At 36.0% G+C, this 20,791-nt stretch overlaps 2 protein-coding genes across 2 annotated transcripts; one reads left to right on the top strand and one right to left on the bottom strand.

Moving 5' to 3' along the window:
- Window positions 1-469: 469 nt before the first annotated feature.
- On the bottom strand, window positions 470-11,765 carry LOC125673840 (uncharacterized). The gene is made up of 4 exons (XM_048910690.2): window positions 11,442-11,765; window positions 7,526-7,622; window positions 4,845-5,032; window positions 470-929 (listed from the first exon to the last, which is right to left on the bottom strand). The coding sequence occupies exons 1-4, from the start codon at window positions 11,517-11,519 to the stop codon at window positions 822-824; spliced, it is 471 nt and encodes a 156-aa protein (XP_048766647.1). The 5' UTR covers window positions 11,520-11,765; the 3' UTR covers window positions 470-821.
- A 3,665-nt stretch (window positions 11,766-15,430) lies between these two features.
- On the top strand, window positions 15,431-18,396 carry LOC125673835 (uncharacterized). Its single transcript, XM_056158125.1, has 2 exons — window positions 15,431-16,636; window positions 16,749-18,396. The coding sequence occupies exons 1-2, from the start codon at window positions 15,431-15,433 to the stop codon at window positions 16,827-16,829; spliced, it is 1,287 nt and encodes a 428-aa protein (XP_056014100.1). The 3' UTR covers window positions 16,830-18,396.
- The last annotated feature ends 2,395 nt before the right edge of the window (window positions 18,397-20,791 follow it).

The raw sequence follows: 20,791 nt of genomic DNA on the forward strand, positions 1-20,791 counted from the left end.
AACTTTAACCTTGCTTAGGCAAATCCCCTCCTTCATTCCTTCTCGTCACTTCACTGTATGTTACTCAATCAACTTCCAATGGCAGCTGGTGCTAATAATTCAAAGACCTCGGGCACGTACAAGTATAATATTTTAATCACATGCCCAAACAAATACATTACCAGAAACATTTAGTGCCAAACCCTGATCATATGTAGTCACTAGTCATATATGAGCTGCACAAATTTAGTCCCAGTAGGATAAATTGATTTTCATGTAGAGAGCGCCAAAAATTAAAAAAATTCTTGAACCTCATCCACAAAATACTAGGCAAAGCATTCAAATCGCAAACATCAATAATGCAATTATACATGTAACTATGTATTCACTGTATCTATGACATCATGCATTCTCTTTGTACCCTGAGGCACAAGTCCAAAATAGAGTTATCCTTCTTGCTATTTACAGTAAAAAAAAAAAAACTAGAGAATCGAAAGTTGTTTTTTTTTTTAAATATTTCATAATTATTATGATCAAATACATTGTACTATTATGTCATTCAACATAGATTTATTGACTACAATTGTTAAATTTTAATTAATCAATGTCATGAAGCATCACAATAATAGATCGTAGACATGATGAAGATATCATTTCACTGCACCGAATACCAAAGTACAAGAAGACAGAACTATGTGATCTTTCAAGTATACAGCGATTAATTTTAATTAATGACATTCATGGAGACTTGAAACAATCACTATGAACCTGACGAACAACACAAAATCCTAACAGGGTGGTACGGATCATTGGAATTAGCCGAGTTTGTAGAATGGCAATGTTTACTTGGTGATCCCAATCACTCCACAAGCCAAACGTCCACCAGCATTACCAGTCGTCTTGCTGAGTTCATGACCTCCTTTTCCAAGATCGTCAATGTCAGCGTGAATCTAAAGAGAAAGCACAACTACTGCATAGTACATCTTCATGCCTGTATGCTTACCGTACTTAATAGAAGAAGAGTACCTTAAACGGTACATAATACGCCCATGAGAAGGTTAAAAAGAGTGCCTTAAATGGTACATAATACGCCCGTGAAATGCTTACATGGGTGTTTTTCTTGTGCTATAATTTGTATAACTTTGCTTCAGGTATTATCAGCCATCATGAGGCTGTGACAAACTTTCATATGAACAAAGGGTCTTAGCTTAAAAATCTAGATTTCCTCAAAATGAACCAAGTTTAACAACCAGTAATTTTTTCAAAAATGGAAGAAAATCAAAATCCTTCCCCAGATGCACATCTTCAATACCCATACAAACACTCCACAAAATAAGAAGGTCCTCACTTGAAAACTGTAGGTGGAGTAGGGTGGACAAATTATGTACCCTTCATAGAATATTAATTTCCAAATAGACTAAGTTCAACAAACTGTAATTTTCTCAAAAATTGTAGAAAATCAAAATCCACCCCACACGCACATCTTCAATACCCATACAAACACTCCACAAAACAAGAGATGTTTGTAAAACACATATGCCCCCCATGGTGCAAAATTGAAAAGGGTTATACACACACATCATTTAATTGATAGTAGTATCATCAATTCAAAATATTGAGCAGACAATATCTTCCTATGTCAAGAGTGAATTGACCATGTGACCTAAAAATCAATAGGGGTCATCTACTCCTTATGCTGTACCAGTGTACCAAGTTTGGTGTCAATCAAGCAAATAATTCTTAAAATATAGGAGACAATATATTACTATGTCCAGTTCAACAATTGACTTTTGACCTCAAAATCAATATGGGTCATCTTCTCCTGAAGATTTACCAGTGTACTAAGTTTGATGTCTGTCAAGCAAAAGGGTTATCAAGATATTGAGTGGACAGTATATTACTATGTTCAGTTTGACCTTTGACAATGTGACCTCAAAATCAATAGGGGTCATCTTCTCCTGAAGATGTACCACTGTACTAAGTTTGATGTCTGTCAAGAAAAGGGTTCTCAAAATATTGAGCAGACAGTATATTCCAATGTCCAGGTTGACCCTTGACCTTTAAACATGTGACATTAAAATCAATAGGGATCATCTTCTCCTGAAGATGTACCAGTGTACCAAGTTTGATGTCTGTCAAGCAAAGGGTTCTCAAGATATTGAACGGACAGTATATTCCTATGTCCAGTTTGACCCTTGACCTTTGACCATGTGATCTCAAAACCAATAGTGGTCATCTTCTTCTGAAGATGTACTGGTGTACCAAGTTTGATGTCTGTCAAGCAAAGGGTTCTCTAGAAATTCAAAGGTCAGTATATTCCTATGCCCAGTTTGACCCTTGATCATATGACCTAAAAATCAATAGGGGTCATTTACTCCTCAGGATGTACCAGTGTGCTAAGTTTGATGTTTTTCAAGCAAAGGGTTCTCAAGATATTGAGTGGACATTATATTCCTATGTCCAGAGTAGATTGACCCTTGACCTTTGACCTGAAAAGCAATAGGGGTCCTCTTCTACTCATAACCAACCCACATATGAAATATCATTATCATCAAGTGAATGTTTCTCAAGATATTGAGCAGACAACATGTGGTCTACCGACCGACAGGTGCAAAACAATATGCTCCTCTTACGTGAAAACTTGGGGAGGGGGGGGGGACAAATTATGTACCCTCCATATAATAATTATTACCAAATAAAGGGGCAAAACTCCTGGAAAAAAGGTCGAAATGGATAAAAATTGCAGTATGATCTAGAGTGACCCATAAAGAAGCTACACAGGAAGTTTCAGCATGATATGTGAAAGGGAAATGAAATTATAAAGAGAAAACCCTGAACGGACGGACGGACATCGCTGTACCATAATACGTCCCGTCTAAAGACGGGCGTATAAAAATAGGAAAGGAAACCCCAAACGGACAGACAGACATCGCTGTACCATAATATATCCCATCTAAAGACGGATGCATAAAAATGATAAGAAAGTACTGCCACACTTCAGTAACATTAAGGACTTTCAGCATTGGGTGTGGTGTCCTACTTTTAAGGTTACTTTCTACTAAAACTGCATTTTTTGACTAAATAAAGCAAATTTAAAAGTTTTCAATTTCATACATACATCTCCTCCATATGCTTACTGTTGCTACATTTTTGTGCACGTTTGAGTAATTGCAATGCAGGTCAAGCTGTGCAATGTAAATTGATATACAAAAAACTTAATATTCAAAAGTGAAAAAACAGACTTCCAAAGAAAGACACACTAAACATACTGATTTGATATAATTAACATTCCGTTCATTGGCACCTGATGTACATTTAGCAACAAGTATTTTCATCCACAGTGTGAAATGGTAACAATTTCATAATGTACATGTATATATATGCTTTGGTTTGCACATGTAACTTCAGGCACATCTAATTCTGTTTTGTGTTTTGGTCATTGAAAATATTGATAATATTCATAATGAAGTTTTGCTGATATGCTTAAGATATCCTGATCTAAAGAAGTCAAGGACTAAGATTTATACACTTATACACATCATCACCCTATATTGCCTGTGAGAAAATCACATGGGACACATAATCAGTGACTAAAATTATTGTAGACATATTATTTTTTCATACACAGATTTAAAATCATTGGGACAGTTTCCATTACATCTAATTCTTAGAAAAATTCTTTATGAATTGAATAAAACAATCTTATTTCACCTGTAAAATGCAATTTGGTTGTTCATTTGACCTTTTTAACATTCTTTACATCATACATGTATATACAACATGCCGTTAAATCGTTCCATATGACAATCTAATTAAAATCATATTCTAGGATACGCTCACAATCGCTATAATAGGATCTGACATAACCCCATTGGGGGCATGACCTTTCGCTTGGAATATTCATGAGAACTATCAGCCAGTCAGATTGTGTCATACAGACAATGATGGCTATTTAGGCGGTTCCTGGCAATTCGTAAACAAATTGCTGTAATCTCTCTCCCACAAAGTTTATTCCACACTGTAAAATTGTATATTCTCGCATAACGAATTTTAAACTTTTGCAATAACGCCTAATCTATTCTGTTCATACAAACAACAAAACGTACGATATGAAATACACCCAAATTAAATTAATTGTGAATTCCGATTTATGTATGAATAGGGATGGGTATGATTTGAATAGTTTTCAAGATGGTTTACGTAAATAACACGAGGAATATAACACCAGTTGACGTAAACGGTGCATTGTGACGTTGCATCTAGCTGTGATATGTTTTCTTTCAAACCAAACAATCACAGCCATTTTCCTTGAATTGTGAACACCGACAATATCAAAGCCAACGTGCTGATTGGCTGACATAAAGTTCATCTGAACATGACCCCTAATCAGGTAATGTCAGATCTACTTACACAGAGTATACGACGCCGATCTAAGAAGTCTGATTTTAATTAGATTGTTCCATATGACATCCTAAGATTGACGTCAAAATACATTTGGATCCTCCGTTTCCATTTTCTTTCTATGAAAATATCTCTCCGCATCATATAAAATTCATAATTTCTGTTTAACTGTGTATCAATTCATTTTTGTTAGTTAAATTATGTCGAATAACAAACACAAATTTTCTCATTTTATCTGATATAAAGTGGTTGGGGCAGTTATGCTCTTATGGTTTAAAATGCATAAACTTTCCCACTTTATAAATTATTTTTATTCTTCAGCAAATTTTCTTCAATTACTTTTACCTTTATCAGTCTGCTATTCTCAGGTCCATCATTATCAAATTACATCGATGTTACCATATTATTAAAACAACACTGGAAAACATTCTGATTAGCACATGCTGTCATACATCTTTACTCACCACCATAGTTCTCCCAATAATAGACTGTGGACCAGCCAGGTTAATCATTTTGTCTGTAATGTTGACTTTGGCAATTCCATCCTCACCAGCCCCAACATTTCCCAGGTCCCCAACATGTCTGTCTGTATCCTCCGGTGCTCCGTGTTCTTTGTTAAAGGGATTAAAGTGAGCTCCAGCACTGATACAACCTACAGAGAAGAAAATCAAAGTGAGCTCCAGCACTGATACAACCTACAGAGGAAAATCAAAGTGAGCTCCAGTACTGATACAACCTACAGAGAGGAAAATCAAAGTGAGCTCCAGCACTGATACAACCTACAGAGGAAAATCAAAGTGAGCTCCAGCACTGATACAGCCTACAGAGGAAAATCAAAGTGAGCTCCAGTACTGATACAACCTACAGAGGAAAATCAAAGTGAGCTCCAGCACTGATACAGCCTACAGAGGAAAATCAAAGTGAGCTCCAGTACTGATACAACCTACAGAGGAAAATCAAAGTGAGCTCCAGCACTGATACAGCCTACAGAGAAGAAAATCAAAGTGAGCTCCAGCACTGATACAACCTACAGAGGAAAATCAAAGTGAGCTCCAGCACTGATACAGCCTACAGAGGAAAATCAAAGTGAGCTCCAGCACTGATACAGCCTACCTAGAGGAAAATCAAAGTGAGCTCCAGCACTGATACAGCCTACAGAGGAAAATCAAAGTCAGCTCCAGCACTGATACAGCCTACAGAGAGGAAAATCAAAGTGAGCTCCAGTACTGATACAGTCTACAGAGGAAAATCAAAGTGAGCTCCAGCACTGATACAACCTACAGAGGAAAATCAAAGTGAGCTCCAGCACTGATACAACCTACAGAGAGGAAAATCAAAGTGAGCTCCAGCACTGATACAACCTACAGAGGAAAATCAAAGTGAGCTCCAGCACTGATACAACCTACAGAGAGGAAAATCAAAGTGAGCTCCAGTACTGATACAGTCTACAGAGGAAAATCAAAGTGAGCTCCAGCACTGATACAGTCTACAGAGAGGAAAATCAAAGTGAGCTCCAGCACTGATACAACCTACAGAGAGGAAAATCAAAGTGAGCTCCAGCACTGATACAACCTACAGAGAGGAAAATCAAAGTGAGCTCCAGCACTGATACAACCTACAGAGAGGAAAATCAAAGTGAGTTCCAGCACTGATACAACCTACAGAGGAAAATCAAAGTGAGCTCCAGCACTGATACAGCCTACAGAGGAAAATCAAAGTGAGCTCCAGTCTACAGAGAGGAAAATCAAAGTGAGCTCCAGCACTGATACAACCTACAGAGGAAAATCAAAGTGAGCTCCAGCACTGATACAGCCTACAGAGGAAAATCAAAGTGAGCTCCAGCACTGATACAGCCTACAGAGGAAAATCAAAGTGAGCTCCAGTCTACAGAGAGGAAAATCAAAGTGAGCTCCAGCACTGATACAACCTACAGAGAGAAAAATCAAAGTGAGCTCCAGCACTCATACAGCCTACAGAGGAAAACAGAGAGGAAAATCAAAGTGAGCTCCAGCACTGATACAGCCTACAGAGGAAAATCAAAGTGAGCTCCAGTACTGATACAACCTACAGAGGAAAATCAAAGTGAGCTCCAGCACTGATACAGCCTACAGAGAAGAAAATCAAAGTGAGCTCCAGCACTGATACAGCCTACAGAGGAAAATCAAAGTGAGCTCCAGCACTGATACAGCCTACCTAGAGGAAAATCAAAGTGAGCTCCAGCACTGATACAGCCTACAGAGGAAAATCAAAGTGAGCTCCAGTCTACAGAGAGGAAAATCAAAGTGAGCTCCAGCACTGATACAACCTACAGAGAGAAAAATCAAAGTGAGCTCCAGCACTCATACAGCCTACAGAGGAAAACAGAGAGGAAAATCAAAGTGAGCTCCAGCACTGATACAGCCTACAGAGGAAAATCAAAGTGAGCTCCAGTACTGATACAACCTACAGAGGAAAATCAAAGTGAGCTCCAGCACTGATACAGCCTACAGAGAAGAAAATCAAAGTGAGCTCCAGCACTGATACAGCCTACAGAGGAAAATCAAAGTGAGCTCCAGCACTGATACAGCCTACCTAGAGGAAAATCAAAGTGAGCTCCAGCACTGATACAGCCTACAGAGGAAAATCAAAGTCAGCTCCAGCACTGATACAGCCTACAGAGAGGAAAATCAAAGTGAGCTCCAGCACTGATACAGTCTACAGAGGAAAATCAAAGTGAGCTTTAGTACTGATACAGCCTACAGAGGAAAATCACAACTGTATGGAAAATCACCTTATTACAACTGAGTTTTTGTAGATTATGAAACAATATTCATGCCAATGTGATATACTCAGTAATTAAATAATATATATTTTGAAGTGCATTATGATTTGTTAATCATAACAAAATTCTGTGAGTCTTCCATACAGTGATGCAGACTCAATGATGTAAAACTACACCTTGCCAGCAATCCTTATCTTCCTATTATGATAGTAACAACACAATATATTTTGATTATTTTTCACTTGTTTTTGAATTAAAGCAAATTGGCAACTGTGAATTCCATGGTATGATTGGCAAACACAGCTATTTAAAGCTTTAGCATTATGGTACCATGGATATTATTAATATACTTCATCCCATATAACACTGCATAAAGAAATATACCATTGGTGTTGTCTCCAAACTGATGAACATGGAATCCATGTTGTCCTGGTGCCAACCCACTGATCTCCCCAGTAAGAGTCACGGGGGAACCTGATGCCTACAAGTTACAAAATCATTCAAGCATTGTACAACTGTTTTAAAATTACCAACAGTAACATCAGTCAGACCCCTAGGTGTTGATTTGTTTGCATCAAATTCACTTACATAATATCCAAATTTGATTGCCTGGCCTTAAAAAAAATGAACCTGGTCAGGGATTATTTTAGGGTCTGTAGGGGGCCGAAATATTATTTCGGCCCCATTCCCAATGCTAAAAAGCAGGTATTTTTCCCAATTATTGCTTTGAAATTCCCAAACAATGAAAACAAATCAAGCAGGGTAGCCAAATCGTTCATAAATCTCCTTCACAGATTACAATTTTTGCTTCGAAATTCTTAAGTAAACCTAATTTTTTGGCCTCTGGTTATTTGAATGAGGTCAGCTTTGACCAAATTGAAAGTATGAAGGAGCCCAATTATACCCTAAAACACTCTGAATTGGGATTTACCTATTTCTTTATATGAAATATTTTCCCCAATTTCAAGCAAATTTCGCTATTTTTCCCCAATTAGAAAGGCCCTGGCCCTTGAAATCAAGACCTTAAAAAAAACATGCTGGTTTATTTAACATACAAAATAGTGTTGAGTAATCGGAAAAATTTCTTAATCAATATTCAGAAGAACTGTATCTATCAATGATCAATGTAATCGGTAGTTACATGTAGTTAGTAGCTTTATGGATACATGTATGTGCAACCTACACACATCTAGATATTAGCCTATTAACGAGGAATGAAATGTGTTTTCTCTAGCCACAAATCCAGATTGGCTTTACTTTTATGGAAAAAAAAATCCAGACGTCTGACTTGGGTTTCCCTGGGTTGGGATATACATATATATATATATATATATATATCAATCAAGTTATCAACTAACCGAGATTCCTCCGACTGTTAACCCCGTTTTTATATGCCTACCTTATACAACTTTATTTCGTGGATCTAGATAGGATCAGTTATTGGATGATTATTCTTCAAATTAATCATGACTACTTTGACACTAATTGGAGTTTTAAGTATCTGTGTGCTGATGTCATGTACAAAGAAATTAAATGGCAAGAAAGCGACCCAAGTCAAAGTGATGCTTCATTTGTCGATGTTAGAGCTTTTTACACGACAATAGCATCATATTAGTCATGATTAACTTGTAGAATAAGTATCCAATAACTGAATCCTCACGTCTTGGAAAGTAAACCTGCGAAATAAAGCTGTAAAAGGTAGACAAAGTAGTGACAATAGCTGGTGTCGCTGAATTCCCACTTTTCAACATGGAGTCCACCCTGACTCTCCCCCACACGTAATGATATAAAAGTGGGGTTAACAGAAGAATCTTGGATTAGTTATCAACTAGTGTACAGCAACAATCTATTATAAAAAATATAATCGGTATCGAAGAGCCAAAAGCAATTGACAATCGATTGTCAGCAACAATCATTTCATCACTAATAGAAAACTTCCTTTATGTTTATTAAAGACTGAAGTTTAACAAAATAAAGGCATTACATAACAATTTTGCCACAGTTAACATTGCTACGTTCAGGGTTGTCACTAACGCAAGAATCTGCTTCTTAGACTCAGAAAATTCATTTGGACGCAAGTTTGTCTTATATGGTGAGTCCCGCGGACGCATCACAGACTCCCGAGTTAAAATCATAATTTTACTTAGAAGCCTTGATATTGTGTATTAATTAAAACTCCTCGTATGAAAAAATCTGGGTAAAACGTTACACTCTAGTGAACCGAGATAATACCAGTGTCCCAATCCGACTTGTGTGTTTATCATCAGTCAATATTAGGTGCTATTATCATGATTATACTAAAAAGATATTTAGATAAGATGCAAAACGAAGAACATTTTGCCACTGGCAGTTATTCATTTTTTGTGTATCTAATTATTTATTTTTCACAAATCAGGATCTATATTTGAACATAATTGTTCATTTTCCGGTATCCATTTTTACAGGAATCGAAAGTTGTGTGCTCATAGTTTGTAAACTTTGGTAGGTTTTACAGATCGTCAGCAAACAAAACTAATATGCATATATTTTATCACAATAATTATTTGATTAAAATGCTGTTTAATATTGAATAGGGTTGTTGTGATGTCATAGGAGATTCGGGGAAATAATTCTGTTGGCGTGGACAACATTAGTCGTCCGAGGCCAAGTCGCGAATGATTAATAATAAATCTTAAAATTTATATGTTTTATACTGCTTCCATTTTAATTGTCTTATTTCAAAAAGACTCATTAAATATGCTAGGGACTTATCAAATTTTCATGGGACTCGAGTTGTTTACACCCTGGGCGAAAAAAAAATCTTAATAAAAACAACTTTAGAACAAATTTACGTATAAATTTCACACTATATACTCTTTGTTGCAAGACAAATTTATACTGAGAGCAGAATTTTATTATCTCTTAAAATGGGTGAAATATCAACAAATGTTTATTCCGGCACCTCTGGACTAAACAGGTTGGGAACACTTCCCCATAGCGAGATATTCTCGCTAAAACGCGATTATCCCTCTCTAGCGAGAGTAAATATATCCCATACAACTGAGAAAAAAACTCAGGGAGTACATCTCTTCTTGTTTCACGTGAAAAGAAGAAAAAGTGCTAAAATGTCTGATACTTCTGCAAATATATTAAACAAAACAAAAACATTCACGATGTGTGTTGGATTTCATACTGCTTCCCTCTTATGCAGCAACTTTGATATGCAATTTCTTGACTGTGTTGTCGATTTCATAGAAACAATTCACGTCATGTTGAGTATTAGTACGAAATATCTGACGTTTTCCTGACTTTTTTATGATTTTGATATTTACCGTGCCAGGAAAACGTCAGAACCGGCACCATTACGTAAACTGGAAATTCGCCGCCTCCAACTGGAGGTGGCATTCTCGGGCCGATTTTAAATACTTGCGAGCCGAATTTAATGTTAAACTCATAATTAATCAATAAAACGATGCTTCTTGTACTTACAAATATCGATTTTATGGGTTCTTTAATCACATAAATAGTCTCATGAAAACATTTTAACAAACTGTCGAGCTGTTTTGAGTCACGTGACTCGTTCGCTCAAATGACAGCGAAAATTCGGCTGACTACAATTATATGCTTCTGTTCTCGAATATTGGAGTGATAGTTTCTTTTAATCGATATTAGTAAGTACAAGAAGCATTGTTTTATTGATTAATTATGAGTTTAACATTAAATTCGGCTCGGAAGTAGTTAAAATCGGCCCGAGCATGCCGCCTCCAGCTGGAGGCGGCGAATTTCCAGTTTACGTAATGGTGCCGGTTCTGACATTTTCCTGGCACGGTAAATATCAAAATCATAAAAAAGTCAGGAAAACGTCAGATATTTCGGACGAATTGAGTATGTGTCGCACTTATTTAGCGTTGCACGGGATTTCCCATTATTTTCAATAAAGACCCCAAACACCTGTTAATGGTAATATTTATTCTCTCGCTAAAGAGGGATAATCCAGTTTTAGCGAGAATAATCAATATCTTGCTAGACTATAGGGGAAGTGTTCCGAACCTGCTAAAGCACCGGACTACTTTTACACCGTCCCGTGAAAACGTTCCTTCGTAAGACAAAAACAAACAAAACAAAACAAACAAAAAAAAACCACCTCACAGCTCTGCACATCTACTTATATCTGATATTTTATCACTAATGATCGTGACTCCAATCCAAAACCAGAGGAAATCCTGTATTCCGTGTGCAAAATCTGTGCAAATTCGGAACGTTCTAAATACTTACATGTAACTTCGTTACATTTAAGATAAATTATTTCAATGTGTATCACCTCTTGACTAAAGTGCACTGTTCCTGTAACACTGTTATCTGCACCCTTCAGTACACAGACAGCCTTTAATGCGGACATAGTGAATCTTTGCTAAACACGCCGGCGAGTACAGCAAATTTTTTTCTTGGCGACGACTTTGACAGTGTCGTGTGCAAAGATCTGAATACGATCCCGACGTATATATATACCGAACACAATGTGATTTTTCTTCTCCCAAATACTGGACTTGATTGTATTTTCCATAGAACACATTAAGGTGCATGACAGTAGCAGCTAAAGCCCTTTAGACAATAATTTGTCGAGAGATGTGAAGGGTGCCATTAATTTCTGGCCCACTTAAAATTAGCAATTCTTTTATATTCACCCTTCTCTATACTAAGTCTTATATAAAAGAACACTATTATTTCGTTACGGGTCCCTGTGATTAAAATGTGAACATACGTTTCTTCCGTTCGAGATCCGCTCCAATCTGTACCCAGATTTATCATTCCTAACACTAACTATTTGGACAGAGATCCGCACCTATATTTCTCTTCCTACTTGTAATCGTAACTACACGGCTATTCTCGTAACCACAAATAGACATTCGGCAAACTTCGGCAGATTCCGGTACTCTACATGATGGCTGCGTTCAGGATCGTAGCGGCTAGCCCAGCTGCTAGGCCAGATATTTAGGTGAAATGTGACTTGAAGATAACGATGAACAGTGATCAATCTCATAACTCCTACAAGCAATACAAAATAGAGAGCCGGGCAAACACGGACCCCTGGATACACCAAAGGTGGGACTCAGGTGCCTAGGAGGAGCAAACATCACCCGCCGACCGGCCACATCCGCCGCGAGCCCCACACCCGGACCAGGCAAACGGAGTTATCCGTAGTCAAAATCAGTGTGCCAAAACCGACCTAACAATCGGTATGAAACATGCCAGACAGCATTTGACCCAATGATAGGTTATATTGACAAACTTAAGTCGTTATATCTAGAGTCTGCGAAATGCTGACTTTAAACGAGACTGTTGGAACCCCTGTACCATCAACTTGTTTGTCAGTAGCCTGCTTCGATTTAAAAACTGACCATACGCAGAACAAGCTCTTGCGTATCGAATCAGTTGAGAGATACAGACAACATATACAGATGACCAAGGAATATTGCGACATAAATATGGGAAGTTGACGATGGAGAAGCTGAATCATCCCGTTTGTCGTAAAGATGAGTTGTCCGTTTGCCATTAATATTTACTTTCAGTAGAATATCTAAGTAGGAAGCAGAAGTGGACGACACTGTGGTGTCTTTTATTTCGAGATAAATCCACTGGGATATATCGAATCGACAAATGAATGAAAAGTATTGTTATATATGTAAATGTCGAATTGATGGCCACAGCAAGAGATTTTTTTTCTTATCACGTAGAAGTTTTTGAATAAATTCTGCTTCATGGGAACATATTGAACGCACTGTATGAATTAACGCTTGTTATCCCTACGTAGGGCTAGCCTAGCACATCGTTCAAGATCGCAGCGCTACCGAGCCCTACGTAGTCGCTATGATCCACCACAGGGGCTCGGTTGTCAGATATTGAAGTTTTGTATTATTTGTTTCTGAATAATATATAAATAAAATCCACCACCAAAACCCACTTTTTTCGTCATGAAAATATATGCTTAGTTTATTTACATCTTGTTTCCAAAATTTTATTCGATCTAATCGCCATACTCAGACCTGATTTCACAATGAAAAAAAAAAAAAGGAAGGCTGATTTAGTTTTAAAAAATTATTTCATTTGAATAAGTCAACATATATATACACGATAAGTAGTATGCACACATGATTCGAAAACAAGTTGTAGCAACTTACACATGTATATTTATCCGTTTCCTTGAATTAACTTTGAATGATAAATGTACATTTGCCCTTGTTGTATGACAAAGATGAAAATGAAAAAGTAAAAAAAATATAAGAAAACATTTAACAAGTAAATTAATAAACATTTGAAGAGATGTTATAACATAAGTTCATAAACTACATATTCACAATATAAATATACAAATGCACAACATACATGTATAACGGTCAGAAAGTAATGAATATATATAATAACTTCCAAACAAGAAATTCGACCACTTTACAAATAAAAGCGAAACTCGATAAGATTAAGTTACAAATCTTTTGAATGCAGTGATAAAATGACGATAGGCCTACATGTTTAAAAATATTTTATTAATGGAGACATTTCTAGTTAAGTCTCCATGTAAAAGGATATTTACAGTTACTGGTCTTGATGGATCAGTAACTTTTTTCTTACATCTTTGAAGAGAGGACATTCAAGTAAAAGGTGTGTTGTTGTTTCGATTTTTCCACAGGCACAATATGGATGATCTATTATGTGTTTCGCGAATAGATGAGTACTATAGTTGAGTCTAAGTCGTGTGTGTAGTATCTGTTCGTTTGCCATGCAATAGAAAATGTTTGGGGATTTTATATGTGTTTGTGTAAATTAAGCACGCGTTTTAAATTTGAAATTGAAGGCTGATTTAGGGGTTACCCCTAATAGACTAGGGATTTTGGGGGCCGCTTAGGCTCTGGGGTAAATGGTGCAAAATCCTGCATTCTGAACATTTCCTGGAACTTCTATTTTACTTTCTAATTGTCTACTTCTTAAACAAAACTTTTGTTATATTTATATTTTTTAGGAATTCTTTTAAAAGTGATGGCCTACTTGTATCTGACGAAAATATCGTAAATATATAGGGTACCTGTAAAGTGCGAAACGAAATAGAAACGAAATCTACCGAAACGAAACAGTTCGTATAACCGAACTCTTTCAATTATAATAATTAAAAATATAAATAAAATTCGCCTCCCCTTTGATGTAGGATTTCGGCTTGACTGATACAAAGTTTTAAAAGTTGGAAAGGGGGTTGTGAGTAAGTACAGGTACATATCCGAAGTTGATTAAATACCTCACCCTCCTTCCAACTTTTAAAACTTTGTATCAGTCAAGTCGAAAGCTTACATCAAAGGGGAGGCGAATTTTATTTATATGTGGGAACTTTCATAGGGGCCTAAGATACCATTTTTAATTATTATAAAAAAAAAAGAGTTCGGTTATACAATCTGTTTCGTTTCGTTTTGGTATATTTCGTTTCGCACTTTACAGGTACCCAAATATATACATGTATCAGTGTGTCGTCTTATTTATCCTAGAATTAAATGATACACTGGTGTTGATAAATTTGAATGAAGCAATTACTAGTACATGTAAGTATCCACCTTTCATGTCATCCATTCATATACTCAGTTACTGCCCTCTTACCTGGCATTTTGCTCTGAAAGGAATACTATAAATAAAAATGGGGGGAAACTACAGAAAAAGGCCCATAGTTTCATGAGATCTAGGTATTGATTGCATTTTTCTAAGTGCAGTGCTCCTAAGATCTTGAACTCTTTACCAAATGAAGCTAGTAATCTTACAACTGTGTAATGTGCATGTTGTGGTTCCACGTGCATTTGCAAATCTTATGTCCAATGTACTTAGTTTTATCTGTGGCTTCTGCTCCTTTTTATATGTACGAAAACAAAATGTATATGCAGCTTTTTAATTATGTAGTATTTTGAATAGCTTAGTAAAATATATTTGTCTTCTTTATCTTCTTTATTGCTACCTACCTTGATGTGATAATTAAAACTTTAGAATAAATTCCAAATTATAACTCTTTATTTCTTAATTAGATCTACTATTTATCCAGCCTATTGTTTATTTTATGTTGAGTGCTTGTTTAACAAACAGTGTATTTCGTCTTTGATATACCGGTATGTCAGTCGGTTAAAAGGCGCTATGCATGTCAGACGTGCTAGTATACTTTACGACTGGATAGCTACTGAACTACAACTATCCTCTTCCATGCAGTCACTGTAAGGAATATAGAAAGTGACGTAACATCTACGTCAGTAATAGTTGTGATGTCATAGAATCGTTGTTCTCAAAATGGCTGTTGTTTCGTCGTTTGTTGCAAAGCATATCAGTGAAGGACTCTCTACGTCTAAGGCATTTCAAGATGCAAAAGAGAAGTTAGGCCCTGTTTATTTCGATGCTAAGTTCGTGGAGTGTCCTCAAAATGCAGTGGAAATGGCCAAACTTTTAAAGAATCTGGATGAGCTTGAAAAACAACGAATGAAGACTGTTGAAAAGGCAAGGAAAAACCAAAGAATTCTTCTTAATACGCAACAGTCTCGATATAACTTTTCAAAATCATCGCGAACGTTATTAGCCAACCAGACAATATGCGACAACAAACTTCCACCACCTGGATTCCGTTACCACTCTAACGGCGACCCCAAGCTTACACAGCTGCGACCTCAGGGAGAGCTATCACACCAAACGCAGTGGACAAGTTCACAGAATGTTACAGAACAAGATGGCATGTTACCAAAACAAAAATTCATCGCATTGGATAGTAACTCAAACCATTTAAAAATCAAATATTCACCATCTCCTTCTCAGGAAGCAGCCAACATCGAAATTGAAATTCAAAAAATAGAGAGTATAATAAAGGAATTGACATTTTATTTAAAGCGGCATAACTTAATTACTGATAGCACCCCTTCAGCTCGGGAAAAGGCCATGTCCATTTTAAGCGCACACAACAGAGATGATGTTTTACACAGATATATGGGCAAACCTCGTACGTATAAGAAACAAAATGGCGGATCACTTACATTAACACCCAAGAAAAAATCCGAGTCATCAACATTACAAGAGCGCACAACATCGACATCGCATTCTAACTGCCTAGCCTGCCAGTTTAAAGTCAACCACACGTACTCTAATAAAGATTTCAATCGATCGAAAGACAATAGTGATAAAACGAAATATAAAAGATGGAACATTGCTCCACAAGGTACATTGATCAAATCCCCATCCTCGAGATTATTTGTCAGGTCTTCATTTCCATTTTCTAACAGCTCATACAAATTCCAACCAACATCTACTCACGGAATGAATTTTAAACTGGACAAAGGATCCAAATGTGAAGCTCGGATTAGAAAGCGAATCAAAGCCTTCGTTGAACCCCAAGACAAGGATCAAGTTTATGGAACCAGGTCCACCCAGAGCGTCCCGCCTCCTAGAAGAAGATCGCTGATCCCTTTGTGCTACAGTCGCTCCGTTATGGATGCATGGAAAGAAATGACGGTAAATGCCCGGGGGTGGGGGTGGGGCTGCTTCGATTCTGCGCTATTGCAAACAATACCTAATTGTAAATGCATACTATTGTCAATATACAGTACCTTCTCATCTATTGCAGGAGGAAGAAACCCAGCAATGTAATAAGAAGGTTAAACAGTTCCTAACAGTTTTGCCGAAACACCATTATCGTAAAAAATGACGTACATGTATATATACATGCAACCGCATCTACAACTAATATATGATTCAGTTATTATCTGATTTATTGTGAATTATGTATGAGAGAGAAGGGGAAGGGTCACAAACCTTAAAATCTCTTTTAAAAGAAAATATAAATTTCCAACATGATAAAAAAGATCCTACACTAGGATTTAAAAAAAATAATAAGAAACTTATTCTCCCTGTTTATATTTTCATCTCGTTTTTTTTATAAATTTATTTTTGTGTGTGAGTTTTGTTTTTGTTTATATATAAAGGGTAACTTCGTTTTGTGTTCATCTATTCAGAAAGAAAAAAGATGAAGAACATATGTACCTGAATGTATTTTTTTTAATGTTCCAACTTTCGTGGTTAGTTCTGTTTCCGGGCTAAATTTAATGAATTTCAAACGTGTTGTCATGCTTTGTGTAATTGATATAATACATGGGACTGCATACTTGGATTAGAATTCCGTTCTTGCCATACACTCTATCGTATGGTAATACTGTTGTTGATGTGCATTTCATATCGTACAACTAATTGCTGCGTGCATGGAATTTATCGTGCAGCTGATTGCTGCAGCGATGGTATTAAAATTAAGTAACTATACGATTTAATAAAATAATTCATGTTCCGATGACGATCATGTAATGTTACTTTAGTAAACTGTCAATTCTATGGTGACAGCACTATACCATACTCTAGCGGGGGAGGGGGGTAACCTATGTTGTTATCCGGATAGCTACTTGTACATAGCATGACATATCGTACTGTTCATCGCGCCCTCACCCATAAGGATTCAGAATAATTTCTGTGATATTTGATATGATTTTCCCCATCACATACATGCATCATTTACATAAATTACGTAAGTATTAAATGTCCAGTTTGTACATGTATTAAGGGGAACGTGATGCGTGGTGTTGCCTTTATTGTCGGCAATTACCCCGATACTACAATTCTTTTCTTATCTCCCATAAAATAAACATTCATTCCTGATCGCCTATGTCAGGTAATATATGGATGTAAGTTTTATAATGTTGAAATGTCAGCGTTCTTATAATAAACTACACAAACAACACCAGCTTATCGTTGACAAATCCCACAAGTGAATCTCACCGCTTTTCTTTTTCTTTTTTCTTTTTTTATCATGCTTAAAATAGTAATTTTCATAAGTCGTGACTTATCGTCACTATCGTAAAATCGTGTTTTGAAATACGTTATATAGTAAACAGTTCTCACTTCAATGTGAACGGTGGTATATAAAAGATACGCATTTCACTATCATTCGATTGAAAATGCCAAGACCGTGACCATTTTATTAATTGAGTGTTTATATATTTCTAGAGCTCGTAACCCATGCATATGACAAATCCTGTCGCGGGATGTTTATAACTCTATTTTCATACAAATCTTAATTTAAAATTTATGGAAATTTCTCTCAAGGGCAATTAACACAAAAAATTGTAAATTTCCATTTATTTAGTTACGGACGGAGTTGTAATGGAGACAAATTAAGCCGCGGTTTATTCATGAAGTACGTGCATTGAAAAGAATTACGCCTTCAAGATTTAGTCAAACACATTACGTAACATTTTTTAAAGATACCATAATACCATAGTTTGTGTTCAAATGTTATAATTAGTTTCACAGACCATGATACAGACAATCTGTAGCATTTTAATATTATTTGTCAGGGATACAACTAGTTATATATGTAAAGTTATAATGAGTAAACGAACACGTAATGTAAATAAACTAGTCTAGCTATATTTGATATTTGAAAGTCCTAATTTGAATTAATACTACATATAGGCTAACTATAAAAAAAGGGGGGGGGGGGCAGTCAGCAAATATACCTTACTTTGAATGTAAAAATAACAGAAAATGAATGCTGTTAAAATAAAAGGTTTCCTACTCTGAAAATCGAATCATTTGTATAGTGGATTTCTAATTAATTATTGGTTTCGTAATATATGCAGAAGTTAAAATTCATTTAAATATTATTACATGAGAGTGAATTTTTAATTATTTGATAAAAGAGGTGTTAATATTTAAATGACACATCCTCGCGTTTTTGATTTTGTTTTCTTAACAATACATTATCATTTTTCTGAAGAAATAGACGGTGCAGGATACACAATATGTAAACCTCCGAGGTTGAGAAATGTTGTTTTGAAATATAAAAGCTGAGGTGTTAGCCGAGGCTTCTATATTTCAAACAACATTTCGAGACTGAGGTGGTTATCCTCTTTCTTTCCTCATTACATGAGGTTACGAATTAGGCCACAGTGTCGTCATGGCAGTTTCCGAAATGGACAAGGCCTACATTTTTTGGCTGACGAAAAAGAAGAGATGGTAGGGTATACTAGATTTGTTTTGAAAAATGATGTTGACGGATTATATCAAAGAAGAGTGTTCACAGTGAACCTTGATGTCTCAATTCAAGTCACAAGGTGTTTTACATATGTTGCACATGCTTCCTTTTCTCGTCCAGAATCTGTTTAAAATACTTTCATTTCTTCTGCATTTGAAATACCATTTGTATTTTTCTTCTTTCATTTCAACAACTTCTCAGTATCGATGAAAGATGAAGATAACGCGTTCGATTTCGTAACTTCTATTTACAAATTTAAGAGTTGGGCAAACAAGGACCCCTGGATATACCAGAGGTGGGATCAGGTGCTTAGGAGGAATAAGCATCCCCTGTCGACCGGTCACACCCACTGTGAGCCCTATATCTTGATCAGGTAAACGGAGTAATCCATAATCAAAATCAGGGTGCCATGAACGGCCTAACAATCGGTACGAAACACGTCAGACAGCGTTTGACCCAATGATAGACTGTATTGGCAAACTCTTATATATGCAAAATGCTGACTTTAAAGGAGACTGTTGAAACCCCTGTAACATCAACTTGTTTGTCAGTAGCTTGCTTTGATTTAAAAACTGACCTTACGCAGAACATGCTCTTGCGTGTAGAGTCAGTTAAGGTTGATCGATCCTCATGTGATGTCATAGGTTTTTGTAAAAATCTTAATAATTTAAATTTTGCGCATGATATAAATATATCTTTCTGAGGAATTTTATTCACTGGATATAATAAAAAATCTGGTAAACTATTAATACTGAAAAAGTTTATATTTTCCATAGATAATCAATTATTTATGATTTAAAAAATGATGTCAAGGGCAATAACTCCTATGCTGGAATTTCCTCTACTGGATGTCTATTATACATTGGTTTCCCTAATATCCACAGTTAATCTATACATATTTATGAATTAGCGGGTTTTTTAAAACTGATGATATTAAAATTTTGTCATTTCAACAAGTTTTTATTTATTTTTATTATTTTGTGTGATTTTCTGATGATGATGTATACTTCAATTTTTGTATGCCTGACAACTTTAAAAAGATGGCAACATATACATTTTCTTTTGTTATTAATTAAATTAAACTATATTGAGTGGAAGCTAATCAAGTGTTTCCACTTTTAACCATTAATATCGATGTCACATGAGGATGGAACTACCTAAAGAAATATAAACATCATATACAGGTGATAGTGGAATATTGCTGCACAAATATGGGAAGTTGACGATGGAGAAGCTGAAATTATCCCGTTTGTCATAATGTTGAGTTGTTAGCTTGCCGTTAATATTCATTTTCAATAAAATATCTAAGTAGGAAGCAGATGTGGAGGACTCTGTGGTGTCTTTTATTTAGAGTTCATATGGATATATCGATTCGGTACTTTACAACCTGTAATGTACCAAAGTCTAATACATGTATATATAGATAGATGTTTCCTCTCACTCCATACAAGTTAAATGTTTTCTGTGATGATAAATTATGTGATTATCATGAATTGTAATCTTGAGATGTATCAAGGGATCATTAACATTGGATACATATAGAGAAAAAAACTTCTGTTAATCATGGTTCTATTACCAGCTGGTGC

Source organism: Ostrea edulis, chromosome 3 (genome assembly GCF_947568905.1).
Source record: "Ostrea edulis chromosome 3, xbOstEdul1.1, whole genome shotgun sequence".
In the NCBI taxonomy this organism is placed as follows: Eukaryota; Metazoa; Mollusca; class Bivalvia; order Ostreida; family Ostreidae; genus Ostrea; species Ostrea edulis.

Bases quoted from the DNA above. Each gene is read 5' to 3' on its own strand.
- LOC125673840 (XM_048910690.2), bottom strand. From the start codon at position 11,519: ATGTCCGCATTAAAGGCTGTCTGTGTACTGAAGGGTGCAGATAACAGT. The intron at 7,623-11,441 runs GTGATACACATT...TGTAACTTGTAG, and splicing joins CAGTGCACTTTAGTCAAGAG to GCATCAGGTTCCCCCGTGAC. The intron at 5,033-7,525 runs GTATATTTCTTT...TCTTCTCTGTAG, and splicing joins GTTTGGAGACAACACCAATG to GTTGTATCAGTGCTGGAGCT.
- LOC125673835 (XM_056158125.1), top strand. From the start codon at position 15,431: ATGGCTGTTGTTTCGTCGTTTGTTGCAAAGCATATCAGTGAAGGACTC. The intron at 16,637-16,748 runs GTAAATGCCCGG...CATCTATTGCAG, and splicing joins ATGCATGGAAAGAAATGACG to GAGGAAGAAACCCAGCAATG.